Below are 14,116 nucleotides of genomic sequence, written 5' to 3'. Positions count from 1 at the left end.
AAACTTTACCATGCTTCTACCTCTCTTGAAGAGGTCACTATCCATTGAACCTTTTTCAAATCCTCCAAGAGTAGATCTAGACAATGTGATGCACATGGAATCCACATGATCTTAGAAAACTCACTCTCTAACAAAGCACCCATAGCCACACAGATACTGCCATTGTCAATGATGACGTGTACTACATTCACTACACCAATCTCCAAAATGGTAGAGCCCTGATGTGCCTATAGATGTACTCACTTGTAATCACAGTCCCTACTGCCAATGTATCTATGGCACGCAAGAACATGATCCCTTTGCAACAGGACACCAAGATGCTATACACATTTCTGCTCCTCACATCTGTCTATCCATTACACAAAATAGTGTAACCATACTTCTGCAAAGTAGTCTTCAAATGCTACATCTCTAGCTCTACAGCTTGTTTCTCTCTAACAAGCTCACATGTGCGCAAAGCCTCATAGGAGGGGCCCTTCCACTCACATCCAATCCAATTGATGGCCTTGATGGTCCTTTTCCACCTATTTGTACGTGCAACATGGAAAGGAATGGCACACTGTATAAACAATCTTGTGATCTCACGAGTAGCCTCTCTTTGTCTGCTTTTGAAGGGCTCCTGTACTACTTGCTCTTTCCAATGATCCTCCTGCAGCTCTTGCTACCCCAGTAAAACATGCACCTACTGATGAGCCACTACCACCCTGCACACCCCCAAGATGTGGCAAAGGGATAAAGCAACTCGACCCTCAATAGGAGCACATGCACTTGCCTAAGTGGCCTCTGCATCTGTATCCATAGACACATTGGTACTAGCAGAAGCACTACCACCAACATCCATGCACACTCTACCCCTCTTTGGGACACTACTACCTACAAGAGGAGGTGGAACCGTAGGACATGCACTTGGCTGCGAAGTATCATCCTCGTGGTGCACTAACCACAAGGCATTGCCATCTCCAATGCTCGTAACTAGCATACACATCATCAAGCACATCAAGTCAATTATCAATATCCTTACCACTAACGTGAGCAAGATGATCCTTCACTCATGTAACCCTCCCCGTGCATATAACATGGTAGTAGCATTCCCACCACTTCAAGCCACTGCTACCTCCGTAGTTACTAACGATGCACATGCGGCTCCAAAATGTGTCCTTCACCGTGGTTGTACTTTGTTGGAAATAAGGGAAACCAACAGCAAAAGCAGAGAAAAGTTACTCAAATTGACGTGGACAATGAAGAACGAAGAGAGGGGAGGGATTGCTCACTGGAAACACTGAAAATCGGCACCAAATCTGAGGAAAAACAGCTAGAAAGAATATGGACAGGAAAGGAAAGGGATTGGGCATGAGAAATGTCACCATATGTGGAGTTTCATGGCTGGAATGTGGAGCAAACGACGGGTAGGGAGGGTGATCAGCTGAGAAAGAGGGTGAACAGCAAAGCAAAGAATGTTGAATGCTCACACAAGAAGGCGCAAGAAGGTGAAATGCAATCTGCGACCTGAAACCGGGTCAAAACCCCTGTCCACCGAAACGCCTATCCTAAAACGCATTTCCGGACCGAAGCATTTTCCTTTCAAGCAACTAAACTCACAATGCCTAGAATAGACTTCTACCAACCCCTAAAAACATTTTTCCCACTTGCATGGGCAAGTTTTGCCAAACGGCAGCCTTCTAATCTCATTTTCCAACATTATCCAGCTTATTAAATTAATTTTTAGAATATTAATTTTGAAAATTATTCTAGTGCTTAAAAATATAATTCCACCAATCAATAATTAAATTGGCTAGGCCAATTTGTCTTCCAAGTATCCCTGAGCAATTATTAGCTCTTGTATCAACATTAATTAATTAATTCATACCTAGTTTCTAATGTCACCCTTAGTGGCCAATAAATTAGTCTAGGCCCAAATCTGACACCAAGTACCATCTACTAGTATTTGTTAGACATAACTTATTACAACCTTTGCATTTGGCATCAACTTATATTTCGGAATCATAGGTCCCATATACTGTGAAATAATTAACTTGCACCTCACACGTGCAAGTCACATTAGCACATTTGATTAACTTTTAATCAAATGCTAAGCAAAGCAATACAATTTTACATCCTTGTGAGAATAAACCTCGATCATCTCTTATCTTCAACCATCTTATGATAAACTTGATTGGCTAATTGTTTTAGAAAATTACTAGTTGCACAAAAGCCCAATCCAACCATCCAGATGAGACTAAAACACAAGCAAAGGGGACTATTCTTGAAGTCGCTCCACCAAGCTAGTCCAAATCAATATGTAACCCCAAGGAACTTTAAAGTATTGACAAATACAATGGGAAAAATAATAGAAGACTAACCAAGAATGATTTTTAAAAAAATTTAGTCCTCAAAACCCAATTATGCCATTCTCTCTCTCTCTCTCTCTCTCTCTCTCTCTCTCTCTCATAAGTATAATGTATTGAATCAAAAGATTTGTGATATATACATAAAGAGCCTTCTGGCCAATCAAGTAAACTCAAAAAGACATGCAAAAAATACCTAGGAAACCTCAAACCAACCTTCAAAAGCCTCAAAGGCAATAGACCACATTTAAGGAAACACTTCATGCTTAACAATAAATTTGGCAAGAAAAATCCACACACAACTAGAGCTAGAGTGCTCTTATACTATACATGACACCTATTGGCCCCAAAGCTTGGTGCCCCTTTCAGTATTTCTTTAGATTACTGATGTATGCTCAAAATTGGTTACAAATGGCTGTATTTCAGCAATTTCTCACAACACAACTATTCCACAAGTACACAATGACCTTGTTACCCCTAATGTTGGCCTCGAACTAATTGTAAAGTATTCAAAAACACAAATAAATACTCCAACTTGCCAAACCCTAAAAATTACAACAAGCATTTGAATCTAATTTCATGAAACATTCGCCTAGACAAGTGTCTTGCACACTTCCCATGTAATCCCACATTGATTCTCTCACACACGAAGGGGTTTCTCACAATGAAACGATGACAATGTTTTTATGACAAAGTTGCTAGAAAGTGCACTAGGCTTGAGATCTCAGAGAAGAAGAGAGGATCTTCGCTCGTAGTGCTGTAATAACTTGTTTTTCTGATATTTAGTTCAAAAACAACAACATACCTTGCTGTGTATGGAGTTACAAGGTTGCCCAATAGAATCCCCATGCTCAGACAAGAATATTGGTGGTTGTCCACATTACATCCATGGTATCAACTCATATTTTCCATGGCTAAAACCTGCAATTTCTACAACATGAAAGAGAAAAATGGCTATCTCCAAACTTGGGCTACTCAAAATGAGAGAGAAGAATCCCCAAACAGCCAGCCCAAGCTTTCCAAACGAGTAATCAACTACTCTTAACCAAATCTCGTTTTTTATTAAAGGATAATTAATGACTTAGTCATTAATCAAAAGTAAACCGCTCATTAGACGAAACTTTAGCTCACAACTTGCTTAATAACTTAAGTGCCCTACATGAGCTACTTACTAGACGAAACTTTCAATGTAACTTAATTTTAAGGTGCAAACTTTCAATTTAATGAAAGTTTCACATTGCACCTTGTTATTTTTTCCTTACTCTTGTACAAAATAGCCTATATACTTCTCCACTGCATGCCTAATGTCCAATCCTTCATTGCCTCTGCAATAGTCACCATGCCAAGAGCTAAGGGCACTAAAATTAAACTTCACTTTAATTAAAAATCTTCATGAAGTTTAATTAAATCATTAAGTTCATTTCTCATTCTATTGACCCAAACCACTATGCAGATAATAAAAAGAGACTTCACAAAGGAAACTAAACTAGACTAGAATGGATAATCTCAACCACAAAGCTACTACTTTATAAAGTACAAGACATCTTACACCATATAATCCGCTTGCCATAGCAAAAAACCGTGTATACGGTCAATATGACCATGGATTTTAATAGCTCAATTAAATAAGAAGGTGGAGATAGAGAAACATTGTGTGTGTGTGTGTGTGTGTGTGTGTGTGTGTGTGTGTGTGTGTAAGAGAGAGAAAGAGAAAGAGAGAGCAATGGCAAACCTGCACACGTGCCTACCTGCCTACAGCAAACCTGTCTCCCCTAACCTACGACACTTTGCCTGATCTGCACACCGCCTGATTTCCAACCTCAGAATAGCGCAAGGTCCCGTTTTGCCCCACCCGACACTTCGACTCCTACCCTTGCCTTCCAGAGGTCCGTCTTCTACGCTGCTCACACTATATCTGTCTTCTGTCATGCTCGTACTTTGTCCTAGCACGCTTGTCTATCATCGTCGACCTAATCTAACATTCCCATGGCGCCTTGCTCTGCATCTGATTGCGAGGGTGTGACAACCTACTCCAATCCCGGGTAAGACAATGTGAGTGAGAGATTATAAAAGGTCTATACAAATAGAACAGTAGAGTATAGATTGGCGCAGAGGACCTAAGGTACAACGGCCTACAGAAGGAGACAGATTTAGTTATATTCTGTGACAGACAACCAAGGTTGGAATAAACTATGAAATAAGCATATACCTCGAAAATGGCGAATTCGCAAGAATCTAATAGTATTGATATGGCCTTTCTAGACCAGCATATTGAAAATGGAGATGATAAAGACTTGGCAGAATCAAATGGCGATACGTCAGTTGAAGATTTTGGGCAGTTAATGGAAGCGGATGAGATAGGTAAACATTATAGGATGTCGGTCAAAGAACCGGACTTGTGTGCCTTGAATTTGCCTTAGCAAAATGTTAATGCTTCGTGTTCTCAAACTAATGAGTTTTTTCAATTTATGCTGGCCACTACCAATCATTTGATCTCGGAATATGCTCAAGCCAATGAGGGTAAAGTGAGTTCTTCACCAGAAGGGGAACATGCGGTCGTTGTTATGGGTGCTGATCTGGTTCTACAACAAATTGCTACCTTTCATGAGAGGGCAGCCATCTTTTACTTTACTAGAGGACTCCTTTGATCACTAGAATTGTGCATGGTTGCAATCTATGCTTGTCAATGTGGAGATGTGTCAAGATGATGCTTCAGGGCAAGGGCAGACTCCCCTTGTGAAAACGATTTATGATGGTCCAAGGGGTTTCTTTTAGGTCCTTTTTTGCTCCCCAGAAGTGTGCGCTCGTACTATGCAATGTATCCCCTTATTCATGGATGGTCAATTAGTTCATATGGTTCCATGGAGGCCTATGGCGGAGTTTCACAAGGTACGTAGGCAGGCATGTCCAATTTGGGTCGAGGTGGTTGATTTTCTTGCACATCTTTGGCAACTCCTTCCCTTGCTTTTGAGATCTCTTGGTGAGGTGTTGGTGGAGCCTTGGTTGGCCTCCCGTAATAGGAATAGGGCCGGTATGCTTTGGGATACAAGGAAATCTCGCCCGTTCGTTTTGAGGTTCCAGGATTGCAAACCTTGGTTTATGAGCTGAAATGGGGCACATTTGCTGGTCACTATTTCATTTTAGAATGTGATAGAAGCTAGGATGTATTGCAACGGCCTATGGATCTTGATTTGGATATGCATGACCATCTTCCCCAGCAAATGGTTCAACAGCCTGAAGCTGTTCCTGAGCCGATTGTCCAACAAGGACAAGTAGATGGAAAGAAGGTTGCTTCTCAAGCTAGTATTCAGTGTGCATCGCTATCGGTGGGACAGAACTTGTATCCTCAAGATAATTCTTGGGTTACGGTGGTTCGCTGTAATGCTAGACAAGAGCCTCGGTCAACTCCTGTTCACCTAGCTCCACAAACTATCACTCAAACTTTTCAATGCCGAGGTAGGGGGTTCTATATGAAACCTCAACCTGCAATTGGTGCAAATGAAAAAAGTGTTTCTGACATTGCTCTGCATTTTGATTCACGGGGGAGGCTAGTGCCTCCTCGAGATATTTTCCATACCCAACAATAGCAACTTCCTTCTTGTACTTCGATTGCTAGTTTGCAAAGGGCAAATCTGGAAGATCTGATTTGAAGTGAGATGCAAAGATTTCAAGCAACCAAAGCAATTGATGTAAAAGGGAAAGGGAAAGTGGAAATTCAATAGTTTCCTTTTCTATGATCAATCATAAGAATTGCTTTATGGAATGTTAAAGGTATTTCTTCAGGCAATAAGCAGTATCAATTGTGAAAAGTTGTGTTAGCCGGCAATTGGGATGTTTTTTGTGCTATGGAGCATGAACAACATGCTTTGGCTAGATCATCTTATGTATATAAGGATTATTCCGTCTTTTTAGTGGTCGTATTCCACATAAATTTAGAGTAATGTTGGCTGTCAAATCTTCATTGCAACCATCTTTGATTTCTCAGGACCATCAAGGCAGATTTATGATTTTGAAAATCCTTTATGAGGGAGAGGCTTTATGGCTAGTGGGTGTGCACAACATTTTGAATGTTCAACTGGGGATTGACTTTGCAAAAGCTTCAGGCCAACAAGTGGTTATGCTTCAACTTGATATTGAAAAGGCATTTAATCATGTAAGCTGGTCTTTTTTGAGGTAATGTTCACATGGGTTTTGGGCCACACATGGTTTCTCTTATGGATACTATTAGTCAAGGGGCAATGACCTGTATTGCACTTAATGGAGAGATCATTGATAAAATTGCCTTATCTCGGTCTCTTCAGCAAGGTTGCCCTCTTAGCCCTTTGTTGTTTGCATTAGTCACTCACCCGATGCTTTCTTTGTTGGATAAGTTGGCCAATCAAGGTGAGATCGTTGGTTTCTCTCTTCCCAATGGGGCCCAACTTGTGGGTCAATCTTTGGCAAACGATTCCTTTATGCTTCTTACGGCTAATCGTTCGAATGTTAATCGAGCAATGGTCGCATGGAAATTTTTTTCTATGGCATCAGGACTTCATATTAATACTCAAAAATCCACACTGCTCTCTTGTATGGAAAATGATTTGCACGCTTTGGGCTGGAATGGTATTGTAATTCCTAAGGGAAATATAACCAGACACTTGGGTTATCCTATCGGTGTGGAGGTAGCTCCTCATGCCTTGTTTGGATTGGATGGCATCCTGTATTCATGATCAATCTATGTACTGGAGTTCTCAAGGGGGTAGCCTCTCCATGTGACACTTAAATTTGCTCAATGCATTATGATCAACATGATTTCGTTTTTCTTGCCATTGCTTCCTTGGACCAAGAAGTCCCTAGTGGAATTGGTTCAACCTATCCGATTCATGTTATGGAAAAAGAAAGGAAATCGCCTAGGCCAAGTGTGGATTTCATGGCAACATGTGACTACTCCTAAAAGGATGGGGAGAGCAACTCTTTTGGATGTCAATTTTCATGTGGTTGCTTTGAAGTTAGCTCTTCTGCAGGCACTTTGTATAGAGAATCATCCCTAGACAAACATAGCAATATTTTTTATAGAAAGGACTGACATTTCTCATGGTAGCATGGTTATTCATGCGTCTTGGTAGCATGTGCTTAACTCCACAAGATCTATTAAGGTCTCCTAGTCTTTTCTCCTTTGATTGCGTCTTGGCAGGCGATGTTACGTTTTGCAATTTGACACCCTCCTAATTTTCGTAAGGAAGAGAATTCCCTACTAGGTGAAGTATTGGCTTCCTCCTGGTTGTTGGATTGGCCCAATAAAGATTTGCAGCGAGACAAGTTCAATCAGATGACTCATTTGGGGTTACAAACAGTCTTGGATGGAGTCATTCCTAGGAAAGGCTATCTTTATTCATTTTGATGTATTCGTCAGCACTTTCGGGTGCCTAGAGGATATCATGATATTTGGATGGCTGTACAGGACAAACTTGTGAGCTACTATCCTTTGCCTCCATTATAGCTTTTGTCTCTCTGGCGTGATTGGATGTTTGTGATTCTTGATGATTTTGAGAAAAGGTCAACTAATCAAATATATCATCAAATGGTGGAGGCCAAGAGATGGGTCATGGGTAAGGCTAATAAAGTATGGCATATTCAGGATAGCAAAAAGAAGTGGTAGGATAGATTCATTCAACTCTGAAGGTTCTGTTTCAGGGAAAAGTGTTTATGTGGAGACTACTTATTGGGGCTCTTCCTACTGGGAATATGCTGCGTGCTCGTAAGATCTCTACTGGTCGATGTGTATTCTAGACAGTGCTTCATCTTTTTGTCTCCTGCCCTGTTGCAAGACAGATTTGGAGTTTTGTTCCCCATGTGTGGTTCTCATTGATTCAACACTAAATATCAACTCGTTCATGGATTATGTGGAAGATGACCTCTTTGAGTTCTTGCCTTTTTCATTTCCTTAGATGGACAGCCTTGTGGCATATTTGGCGTACTCGGAATGCCTTCATTTTTTATTCAATATCTGGCATTCATGGTCATGTTGCCCGAATTCGTGGTTTAGTGTTGTGGCAAATCTCCTCTATGGTGTCTGCTGATTTGGTTCTTTCTGACATTGCTCCTCCCTGGCTGGATACTGTTCGCTCCACACCAGTTGTTCTTTCAGTGTGACATTTCTGTGTCAGAGTCTGTGTAGACTTTCCTTCATGTCTGTTATTTTCAATGCTGACCTGATGGTCTAATGTAAATATTTACTGCTCAATCAATTATCTTCACGGGAAAAAAAAAACACTACACATGCAAATGCCTTACCTACTATGAGCTACATGAGCATTATGATTGCCCTTTCCAAGAAGGGATTGGCCCCACATGTCAAGTTATGGCATTTCTGATCAAAGATACCTAGAACTCTCATCTCTTGGAGGTGCACTAACATCAAGATTCACCAAAAAGCAACAACTATGGGTATGTAAGGTAAGAGCCAATGGACATTGCAAACTTCTATTAGAGCACCAAATGTTAACATGAATTTTCATCTTCTTTCGTACAACTTATACTTATGTTTCTTTACATGTGAATGTAAACGTTTTGCTATCCATGTAGACTATCCTTATCCCTCTCCTTCTTTAAGAACGTGTCATTTTGCCCATTTCTATTGTAGTATTCATTTATATATCAATGTTTCTCTCAACTTTGAATGGAAAGGTTATTTCCTAACCTAAAGACATGCAAAACTATAGCTTTTTTTTGTCATTCCAAATTCCCATTTCAATGTAATTGAATAGTTACAAGGAAAGGCAATTCTTGGGCTCTCCTTCCATTATGTATTCCATGTGACTATGCTTATCCTTATTATCCAATCTTTGCTACCAAACTTGATAACAATGCCTACACAAGCAAACCATATACATTGAAGCATATAATAAATTGCGAAGCAACAACATTAAAAACATAAATATACCACTCGTAGCCTACTTGTTCTAATAGAACAAAGATGAGAACTCTTAGCTTGTAAACCACTTTGATAGATCCCCCTCTTATCATGCAAGTCAAGTAACCAATCCTTGTGAAGGTCACATGACTAGTAGCTCACGTGAATGCATAGGGAATATGAATGTGACATTACATGTAAAATAAAATAGTCACATCCCTAAAGTGACATGCATACCAAAAACTTGGCCAAAGCTTGCAGCTGATATCTATTCAAGGGAACATGATTTAAATGTTCTCAAATCACGAATACTTAACACAACCAATCGGAAATAGCAAGAATTTTTTAATTTGGTCTTAGCTATGTGGACAAATACCAACAGTTATTCGTGGAAATTACGGTGCTCTGAATCCGATGATGCTTGTACCTGACAGAAGAGTGTACACTTGCAAACTGCACACTGAACTCCCAAGGAGATATCAGAAATATCTGCGGAACATGCATGACAAGCCGCTGTCCTGTAGTTGGAACGTAAAACAAAGGCTAGTGCCTTCTCTGAAATCACCAATTCCCCTGCTTTGACATCCCTACAAGAAGCCGCTTTCATGGATGAAACAAAGGCCAGGTCACGCAAGGAAAAACTCCATGCTATCAGCGGTTGCTTGAAAGAGTTGCATTGAACCTGGTGGCGATGGCGCAGCGGCCACGTTTATTTCTGACGACTATCCTCCAAGGGAAACGCGACTCCACCAAATGCTGAGATGGGAGAGCGGCGGTGTTAGCAAGGAGCTGGAGGGTACATTTGCCGCTACTACTCTTCTTTTTCTTCTTCTTCTTCTTCTTCTTGCTATTGCTACTAGCGCTGCTGGAATGGATGACGGCTGAGGGATCCGTGTCCAGAGACAGATGCGCCATCGCCGATTCCTCCATCCTCCTCTGCTGCTTCGCTGAAACGATGGCGATGGCGGACACCGATAGACCGTCCCGAACCTCTGAAAAACCCCTTTACGTGGCGCCTGCGTCGGATTTATATGGCTCATACAAAACTAACAATCAATTTGGGAATGGCCTTTGAGGATGGGCTTATTAATTTTCACAAGACATTTCGGTACGACGGTTTATTGGCTAACTTTAGAACTTTTTCTCCTCCCAATTTCCAAATGTAGAACTAGGTTGACACATGCACTCACGTTTAAATATTGGTAGTGCTTGTGTTTTTAGTCCAAGTCCTTGTATCTCAATAAATGAACTCGAGTAAGCCAATAAAGGCGATTGGGAAGGAATTTATTCGAGTTCGATCAAAATGAAAAACACCAAGGGCCAGTAAAGCTAATCTAGCTATCTAGCAACATGGATGCAAAGATGTTTTGCACGCTAGCATATCAATGTCTATTAGAACTGCAGTGAAGCGAAAAACAGAAAGCATTGGTTTACATATTCAGGTTATTGATGATAAGCTTGTGTGGGAAAGCAAAAATTATCATACTTGAGCAAGAAGCAAACAAATTTGACCTGGAATGAGAAGAGAAAACCCTAAAACCAAGGCCTTGTGCTGCATGCTCCCTCTAGGAGAGCCCTTGCTCAACTCGATCAATTCCTTGTCTTTCATTGCTTTCAAGTAGGCTAGATGGAATGGTGGAGTTGGAAGGAGTAAAGAGGGACCTATCCATAAATCTTATTAATTGCTTCTCTACATTTATAAACATATACTCTTGCTTGTTATTATATTTTTGTATAAGTTATACATGTGTAGCATTGGATTGTGTCCACGTTGTGTTTTGTTGGAGAATTGTAACACCCTTCAAAGGCTATTTTATCTTTAGACGCTCAAGGTCAATACATCCATGATGCTCAAAAGCTGTAGGTATAGTAGATCAACGTAAAGAATCCTTTTTGTGTAGTCTGGCAATAAAGCAACCCTGTGCCTATTCCAATCTTTGATTGCACGACATGATCCACATGTTGTTATTATGATCTCGACCCTATATTGCTAGCATACAAGTATGAGGATTGTGCTTAATAGAGCCATCGCAACTTACATTACTCATTTGTGAGCGGGTGGTTTGATATTGCATCATGACTACTCACTAAGATTTGCATATTGTTAGTATACCAATGATACTTGCATGTTCCATTGCCAAAGATGATTCAAATTTGTAAATATCATACCAACTCGTGACACATGGTTTTAGCGATGTTTTTTGAGAATCCATAGTTTTCTCTTTCCTAGAAGACATTAATGAGATCCTACTATTTGGCATCTCTGTGGAGCATATTGATGTTGTGTACTCCATTAGCATACATATGTATATTTTCACATGACAATGGTACCATGCTATATTTAAATATGAGCTAAGCAAATGAAATGTCTATTCTAAACTATGCATTTGATGAACAACGCTTACAAGTTTTTGGAGTAGATCAAATTTGGCTTTAAACTTATTCCACAAGCTTGAGACGTTGTGTTGATTCAAAAATACCCTACAAAACATAAAACTGAATACCAAAAAGTTGCATGCTCAAAGTTTGAGATGTGGTGGTTTTTACCTTTTACTTTTTATATTTATTTAAAATTAAACTTATAACTTTGCTAAAACATAAGAATAACAATAAAAATTATATGTATATGCTATACAAGTAGCATGCCAAAGAGCTAGCACAACTCTCACTATTGTTTTGTAATTATGGGGGAATGTGCCATTCCCCCATCTTTTAAGAAGATATGCACTCTCCTTTGCTTTTCTTTACGTTTCTTTATTGTTAATGATAATAAAAAGAACCAAGAGTAGAATCTAACCTTATGAAAGATTGTATATACAATGACTATAGTGCCCTTTGCTAAACTGAAGTTTGCAATAATAAGACAAAATCAAATAAGCAAAACATATTAATTCTAAGTACAATTAGAAGATGTTAATGAGGCTATATGATCTGGCATTTACATAGAATTCATTGCTATTATGCATTCTATTAGCATAAGAATGTGTATTAATCTATAACTACAGTAGCATTTTATCATTAAATACAAATTTGCATCTGAATCTTTATGTTTAAAAAGAACTACATGATCTTTTAGAATGTTTTAATCAAGTTTAGTTGATATTTCTAGACTGAAAAATAAGTACTGAGTCATATGTTTAGTTATATGTGGCATTAATCTTGCTAAATTGAACATCTTATTAATCATATCAAAACGATATGAAAGATCTCTTTTAAACTATAATTTAACTAACCAATGCAGTGACTTTCACATTTCACTAATTTTTCTTACTAAGACTTAACTTATAACTTTGCAAAAGCATAGCAAAAACACAAACAAAAAAAAACATAAACATGTTATATAAGCATCATGTCAACGAGCTCGCACAAGTTTATTTATTATTTTATAATTATGTAGGAAAGTGCCATTCCCTAATCTTTCAAGAAGATGTGCACTTTTCTTTATTTTCCTTTTTTGTTCATTATGACAAAAAAAAAGGTAGATTCTAACCTTGTGAAGATTGTACATATGAAAATTCCAATTGACTTTACTAAAGTGATTCATACAATCAGGAGATAAAGCCCAATGAGCGAACTCCGATGTTAATTCTAAATATAACAAACTACATTAATTCTAAATACAATAGCTCCTAATTTCATGTTCTAAAATAAAATGCAATAATAAATATATGTATTGTGAAATAGCTAAGTGGTTAAATAATTTGATCAAAATTACATAAATAATTATATAATAATAAATAATTATTAAAATTATTTTTACATATTTTCAATATAGTTTATTTACCACATGATTATAGCTTGTTGTGTGTAGGCCTTCATATGACACTATTTACTCGTGCTTGGTAGTTAAATACTAGGGATTGATGTGATTTGTATTTGGTGCAATAAATTACTAAAAGAAAATATTATTTTGTCAAAGAGCGCTTATGGTACACAAGGGTAGGTACAAGTGCTAATGATTATTTGTGGGCTAAATTATAAGGATTATTTTATTGATTTATATCTTAATTTGATTAGGATTTGATACTTTAGGTCTTACGTTTAGGAAAGGAAATATGCTTTGTTGAAATGAATTAGAAAAGATAAGCCATGCAAGGAAGAGAAATGTGTGGCCTATTTTTAGGATGTCTTTTGTATTTTGAGCACGGAGAGAATATAATAAAATAAATACATGCATGGGGGATGTGGTCACCCATGCATGGGGGGGTGATTGTACCCAATTGGTCTTTCTATAGTCTTCTCTCTCAACTCTATTCTTTAGCAATTAGTTATTCATTAATTTTCTTCAAATTTTAGCAAAGCTTGGTGATTATTTCCAACATTGGTATCAAAGTGCAGTGATTGGTTTGTGCATCATTTTCAAGGTCTCCATCAAGCTCAAGGCATCCATCCATCATTAAAGTCTTCTCGTTATCCACCATTAAGCATCACTTAAGTGACTTTGAGGTAAAGCTATTGCCCAGTGGTTTATGGCATAAAGCATGGGAAAGGTCGCTTTCACTCTTTCCCATGTGCAAGTGCAATAAACCTCATTCAAGGCTCTTTCTCAATATATTTATCTTCTCAAGGCACATTTCATTCCAATCTATTCATAAGAGGTCTTCTTTACACTAAGATGGGTTTCTCCAAGGTAGAGTGAGAGAGAAAATTGCCCTCACCAAATGTGCTATTACTAGCTATTATCTTCAACTTAGACCATTTAAAAGCTAGCAACTTAGCCCAATGTTAGGCCCCACAAAATGCATTGCAATAAGCAGCATCTTCTTGAGTTTTGCACAACAAGAACGTTGCATTTAGATGGGGTGTTTCAATAAGCAATGGATAGCCTTTTAAAATTTTAAAGCGTTATCAAGCTTATCATAAGGTTTAAAACTTGGTT

At 38.6% G+C, this 14,116-nt stretch overlaps 1 protein-coding gene across 3 annotated transcripts in view; it reads right to left on the bottom strand.

Annotated features, from left to right (window-relative positions):
- The window catches only part of LOC148037434 (uncharacterized), an 86,822-nt gene extending 76,539 nt beyond the window's left edge, over nucleotides 1–10,283 (bottom strand). For 2 of the 3 annotated variants that reach the window (XR_015690651.1, XM_087676369.1), the window contains exons 1-2: nucleotides 9,920–10,283; nucleotides 9,665–9,824 (exon numbers count right to left, since the gene is read on the bottom strand). Coding sequence is in view for 2 of the 3 variants with exons in the window: in XM_087676369.1 (XP_087532495.1) it covers nucleotides 9,665–9,824; nucleotides 9,920–10,167 (408 nt within the window). In the remaining variant the exon portion in view is untranslated. The remainder of the gene's footprint in view (nucleotides 1–9,664; nucleotides 9,825–9,919) is intronic. The other variant, XM_087676370.1, reaches the window with a different exon arrangement.
- Nucleotides 10,284–14,116: the final 3,833 nt, after the last annotated feature.

This window comes from Lygodium microphyllum, chromosome 4, assembly GCF_053477565.2.
Source record: "Lygodium microphyllum isolate KBCC chromosome 4, Lygodium_microphyllum_v1.1.10, whole genome shotgun sequence".
NCBI lineage: Eukaryota > Viridiplantae > Streptophyta > Polypodiopsida > Schizaeales > Lygodiaceae > Lygodium > Lygodium microphyllum.
Note: the sequence above shows the minus strand (reverse complement) of the source record. Positions and strands in the feature narration are given on the sequence as shown.